At 46.4% G+C, this 6,000-nt stretch overlaps 1 protein-coding gene across 5 annotated transcripts in view; it reads right to left on the bottom strand.

The window, feature by feature from the left end:
• Nucleotides 1-1,437: 1,437 nt before the first annotated feature.
• The window catches only part of PARVG (parvin gamma), a 28,916-nt gene continuing 24,353 nt past the window's right edge, over nucleotides 1,438-6,000 (bottom strand). For 3 of the 5 annotated variants that reach the window (XM_007502781.3, XM_007502776.3, XM_056797500.1), the window contains exon 13: nucleotides 5,199-5,499. Coding sequence is in view for 3 of the 5 variants with exons in the window: in XM_007502776.3 (XP_007502838.1) it covers nucleotides 5,390-5,499 (110 nt within the window). In the remaining 2 variants the exon portion in view is untranslated. Of the gene's footprint in view, nucleotides 1,669-5,198; nucleotides 5,500-6,000 lie in introns of those variants that run through there. The other 2 variants (XM_016425589.2, XM_007502778.3) reach the window with 1 other exon arrangement.

Here is a 6,000-nt window from a genome sequence, read left to right as displayed (position 1 = left end):
GCAATCTAGCAGAAGGGAGCACCAAGTCACACCCAGAGTATCTGTGTTGGAATACCATGAATGAATGAAGAGGGATGGCACCGAATGGAATGGGAACAATTAAAGAAAGTAAAGAATAAAGTTTCCTGCTTGTTGCTAAAGGGATGACGGTCGTGGTGTCTTTTGGCAGATTCATTGGAACACAGAGTGAAGCAGATGTGGGCATGTGAATGCACACAATGTAAGGCAGGTATGCCAGCACACTGCCTGTACTTCCTAGGCACATTTATAGATGCAGATAAGGCTCTTGGCTTGGGAAGAGAGTGACCACACAATTTAGAGCCCCAGGATGTCTCCTCGAGTGTCTCTCTCAGAACTCCCATCATGGAGAAAACCAAAGGACCGCATGTGGTGTTTGGGCTTTCTGTTTTCCTAATCACCTTATCTGCTGTGACTATATTCATGCTTCCCTTTGAGTTATAAAGTTGAGGCTGTAATGGTAAAGTCTTCTGAGTTTGCCTCCCATAGAGCTTTTATCTCAGACTCTGACCCCCCCCCCAACCTTCTGGCAGAGCATCAAGTCTCCATATTAGGGTTCAGTCAAGCCAAGGGAGAAGCTGACACCCCCTACCTCCACATCCATACTAGAACATCCAAACTATTGAGCCAACCACAAAATAGGGAAGGATCATGAGCATTAGAAGGAGGAGTGGACTCAGCACTCCCCCCAGTGCCCAGGAATAATCAGTACTTAAGGAAAGCTTGGTGGCCGATTGAGATGAATTGAATTACTTTCCCAGTTCTGATGCCACAGGCAAGGAGATGCAAGTTGGCAAAAGCAGAAATCCAGAATATTGTTGAGGAATAGGCTGGAGAAAAAGGCATAGCCTATTGTAAGAAAGTCCAAGTCTCAAAGACCAGGAAGGTTTCCATTAAAACTTTTGGAAGCTAGGGGCAACTAGATGGCTCAGTGGGCGGAGAGCCAGACCCAGAGACAGGAATTCCTGGGTTCAATTCTGGCCTCGGGCACTTGCTAGCTATGTGACCTTGGGCAAGTCCCTTAATGGCCTTTACCTAGCCCTTACCATTCTTCTGCACTTGAACTGATACTTAGTATTGATTCTAAGGCAGAAAGTAGTAAAGGATTTAAAAAAGAGAGACTCTGGGGAGTTTACAATCAAATAAAAGGACAAACATGCCATTACACAAGGGAGGGTGTACTAAGTGGGTGATAAAATAGTGGGAAAGGCCTTGGTTCTAAAATCAGAACGTTTAAGTTCAAATCTTCCCTCTGCTGCTGAGGGACCTCAGAAAATTCTCTTTGCCCCTTTACCATTGGACCTCAGTTTCTTCATCTGTGAGGGGTTGAATTAGACGGCCTTTGAGGTCCTTTCCATATTTAGATCCTCGAACCCATGATCCTGTGATAAGTACAAAGGAGACACCAAGACCAGATGCTATAAAATGTTGTGATTGTTGTTATTCTTCTTTATTCCTGGCATAGTCACAGTGTATATCAATCAGGCTGGGGTAATTTCCTCCCTCTGCATCACTTCAGATTCTTCCCATATTTCTTTGTCTTCTTCCTAGTCACCAAGTCCTTTGTGGGCAATATCATTCTAGTCCATATGTCACAATTTCTCCAGCCATTCCCCAATCAACAGCATGCAGATTGTTTTCAATGTTTTGCTGTTAACAAAAGAAAATCTGCTGTGCAAATCCTGCTACCACTGGTTTTTCCCATATTTTAATAAACTCCTGAGGGAATCTTCCTAGCAGGGGACTCATCAAGGCAAGGGGAATAAGCAGATTGGTGACTAGGTGATCTATTGCCATGTTGCTTTCCTAAAACGTCACTTCTGAACACTTACTTCATGGATGTAAAGCTAGTTGGGAAGTAAAAACTCAAGAGTCAGAGTTAGGATTAGTGAAAGTGGGTCTCAAGCCTCGATGTGTCCTCTACCATCATCAGGAGATGCTTGTCTCTCGCTATTTTGAGCCCTCTATAGGCAAAAGCAAGATCCAGACCCTGTTCGTCAGTGACTTAGAGACTAAGACACACAACACTATCAAGAACCAAGATGGAGAGGGCAGCTGGGTAGCTCAGTGGATTAAGAGCCAGGCCTGGAGATGAGAGGTCCTGGGTTCTAATCTAGCCTCAGAAACTTCCTAGCTGTGTGACCCTGGGCAAGTCACTTAACCCCCATTTCCTAACCCTTACTGTTCTTCTGCCTTAGAAACAATACCCTGTATTGATTCTAAGACAGAAGGGAAGGGTTTAAAAAAATCCAAGATGGAGAAATGTGGAGATGCTGTGTGAACTTGGGCAAGTAACAGATTCTCTAAGCCTCCTCAGTTTTTTCATCTCTAAAATGAATGAGTTGAGATAGTCGGGCTTGCAAGGTTCCTTCCAGCTCTAAATCTGGTGAGTTTTTTATATTTCTCTGGGCCTCAGGTTTTCTGCTCTGGAAAATGAGGGGTTGAACTAGAAATGTCCCCACAGGTCTCTTTGAGCTCTGAATCTATGATCTGATGACCTTCTCCTGCATGAGGGTAGCTTTCTCTTCAAGCTGTGCCCTCATGTCTAAGGACCTTATGGCCAATCCCATCAGCACCTTAACCAACAGCTTGTTTCATGACTGTTTCATGACCATGACTGATAATCAGTGTCCTCACTGGGGGAGCCTTGCAAAGTAGGGGCTATAGGAGGTATCCTTCACACCTGGGATGGGAAGCCAAGGCCAATCCGATCCTTAAGGGCCTTCAGAGCTTCTCCTTTCCACAAAGGCTCTGCCATTATGACCTTATTGGATAACAATCTAGGATCCTGAATCTTAAAGATTCTCCCATCCTACCTGAATTTGACCCCCCTGGAAGTCCCGATCTTGGCTTAGCACATTTGTTCTGACTGGATCTTGACCTCCAACCCAATCTGCTATATCTATTTCCCCCACCCCACCCCCAGACATAGTCCCCCATTTCTAAACCCTGGTTCTGTTCTCGGCCTTGCTTCCTGAACTTCTTCACTGTTGTCACTATCAACTACCCACCCTTCTGGTCTTGCTTCACCAAGCCTCCTTGCAAAGTCCCTTCCAGCATTTTCTGGGTGCCAGAAAGGATTAGAAAGCCTGGCACAAGAGCTGAATGCTTAGAGGAGAGAGAAACCCATGTGGACTGCGTGCAGTGAAAGAGAAAGCTGGCCTTTCACATTCAGGTGGCAGAGAAGAGGGAGACTTTTAGGAGGTAAAGAAACAGCATGGGTGAAAGCACCAAGGTAGGAGTAAGCATTATGAGGCTGATGATAAGATAAGAAGTAGCAGATACAGTCACCAAGGACAGCTCCAAGTACCAGCTCTACAACGCTTCTGGTGGGTGGCCTTGGGCAAGTTAAATGTTCTTTAGAACCCTGATTCCTCACTTGTCAAATGGAGATCTAGCCTCTGTCTCAGAGGGACATTGAATGAAAATACAGTGGACAACAACATGCGAAAGGGCTTATAGAGGCTGGGAAGAGTTTTGAATGCCAAGGGGAGGCATTAGCTTAGCATTTAAAGCCGAAAGGGATCTTGGGGATCCAAGCCCCTCATCCAAGGAGCTCACCCCGGATTCCAAATTCAGAGCTGCATTTGAACTTGCTGTGGACGGCCATGGCAACATCCTGATTAGCTGTGGATGCCACCTACGCTCCTTCCCCCTCTTCCTCTGCTTGTTTCTCCCTTGATGGTTTTCCACCTAAAATGCCAATTTCTGGGCATAATCTCCTCAGCTCTAGCACTGAAGCCCTGCAAATACCATCTTTAATCCTCCTGCAAGGTTTTATTCCTTTAGAAAACAGAAATGCCAGAGCTTAGTTAAGAGAAAGCTCTGCACGGGCTCCCCCACAGGCAGGCAGGACCATTAGACCACCCCAAGGAGAGCTTTTTTTTTATTTCTTTTCTACAAAATATGTGAAAATAGCCACAGGATTTAGTTTTAGATACAGTTCCTTCGGTGAGCTGATTTAATTAAATTTCCTGGGAGAAGCAAGATGATTATTTTCAAACTTGTTGGCACCAGATGTCTGTGGATCTCAGAACAATCAATTCCAGTGGTTGGCAATGAGGATAAAGAATTTCGGAGGCCCTTCCCAGCTCTGACATTCTAGGACTCTATGACCTTGGCCCTGGGTCTGTCTCTTCCCTCTGACCCTCCCAAGTGGCCAGGTACACTAGGAAGACCTAGGAAGGGAAGACTACTCTATCATATCTAGAACGTTAACCAAAGTCATGAAGAATTAAAGACTAGATGGTCCCTCTTCACTCCCCTTGCCCCATTCTATCCCTTTCATTCTCTCTAACGAACATAAAAACACTGGTCCATCTTTTGTGGGGAGGGGGGTTCTTGGGGCCCCCAGAATCTAATACAGTGCCTGCCACATACTAAACACTGAATAAGACTTGCTCATTGACTTGTCTAAGCAAGATAGCCATCTTTTAGTCAATCGTGACCCCATTCATGGATATCTTCAAATAGAGGCTGTCTGTATTCTTCTTTGCTCACTTCCTAACTAGGCAATGTGTTTCCTCTCCTTCTGAAGTTCCATTCAGCCCCCATCCCCTGTGACTGGCTGGCTGGGAATTATGCTTGCATCACTCAGATGGATCTAACCCTCAACAGAGCTGGGTCCCCCAAACAGGAAGATGGCAGCTTATCCGTGCCTGCCCATGCTGGAACACTTTCCCCCTCGGTCTGCCCTCCGTCGACTACAGCAGTTCCACTCAATATGCCAGACAATTCCTTGACATCCTGGGACGCCCGGTAAGGATTTGTAGTGAGATGAATTTCAGCCCTTTGATCCAAGCAAAGACTCCCCGACAATAAGAGCCATCCAAGAAAACTCAGGGAAGGGACTTTCTCATTCCTGGAAATGCTCACAGGAACATGAGATGAACAACTGACAGGAAGGAAATAAAGGGGATTTGGAGAGGGGTGGGAGCTGCGCTCAGTGACCTGCTCACAGATCCCTCTAAGGTCTGGGACTGCTTGACTGTTGCCATTCACCACCACTCTTACTAGCCATCAGAAAACCCAACACAAGCCTTTAGAGCTGTTGTCAGCAACTCAGGGCAAGGCTGCTTGTTCCCTCATGAGCATGAGGAATAAAGAGTTGATCAGATGTCCTGGACAGTCATCCATCCCACAAGGCCTGAGTTTGAATTCAAGGTCAGAGGGCCACATTCTTTCAGAAGTAAGCTCACATTTTATTGGAGATGGAAAGCCTTAGCTGAAACATAAGCAGATTCCCAGATCCCAACCCCCTCACTCAATTAACTTCCATGGATCCCTATTACTTCACAGATGAAACATGCATGCAAAGACCATAAAGGAGGAAACAGAAACCACTCCAAGGGAACACCACATGCAAGGAGGCCTAACTCCCAGCTTCAGTCTGTGTCCCCTCAGCAGTCTCCTTCACCTTGTGTTTGGAAAACAAGCTGTAGAGTACCCGCATAATGGCCTTGGGATCTCCATTAATGATGTCTGTGGACAGAAGAGAGAGGGGCAAGTGTCTCTATGTGGGTTCATCCATTTTTTCAGCAAACCCTTATTAAATATCAATTGTTTGCAGAGCCCTTCTGAACAGACTGAGCCAAACTCACACCAAGCTGCTCACAGCCCCCTGAGGAAGGTGAGGTACAGACCGCAGCACCAATGAGAGCCCTAGACTTGGAGGGGTCCAGTGGCGCCTTGTCGGTGCCCCCCTCAGAACCTTGGGATCGAGATATCCTCAGCCTGGGGATATCTCAGAGTCAGGAGAGCATGAACTAGACCGGATCACAGAGGTCATCTGATCCAGCTCTTTCTTTTTACAAACAAAGAAACTGAGAGCCCAAAGCAGGGGAGCATCTTGCTCAGGGCAGACCTAGCAAAAGACAGAACTGGGATGTGAGCCAACGTCCCCTCTCCACAAATCCAACTCTTGCCCCTGTGCCAAGGCTCCCCGGGTTAAATAAGGCTTTGGAAAAGTTCTGGGGAAAGTGT

The sequence above is a fragment of the Monodelphis domestica genome, chromosome 5, assembly GCF_027887165.1.
Source record: "Monodelphis domestica isolate mMonDom1 chromosome 5, mMonDom1.pri, whole genome shotgun sequence".
Taxonomy (NCBI): Eukaryota; Metazoa; Chordata; class Mammalia; order Didelphimorphia; family Didelphidae; genus Monodelphis; species Monodelphis domestica.
The sequence above is the reverse complement of the archived record's forward strand: the minus strand, read 5'-3'. Positions and strand labels throughout refer to the sequence as shown.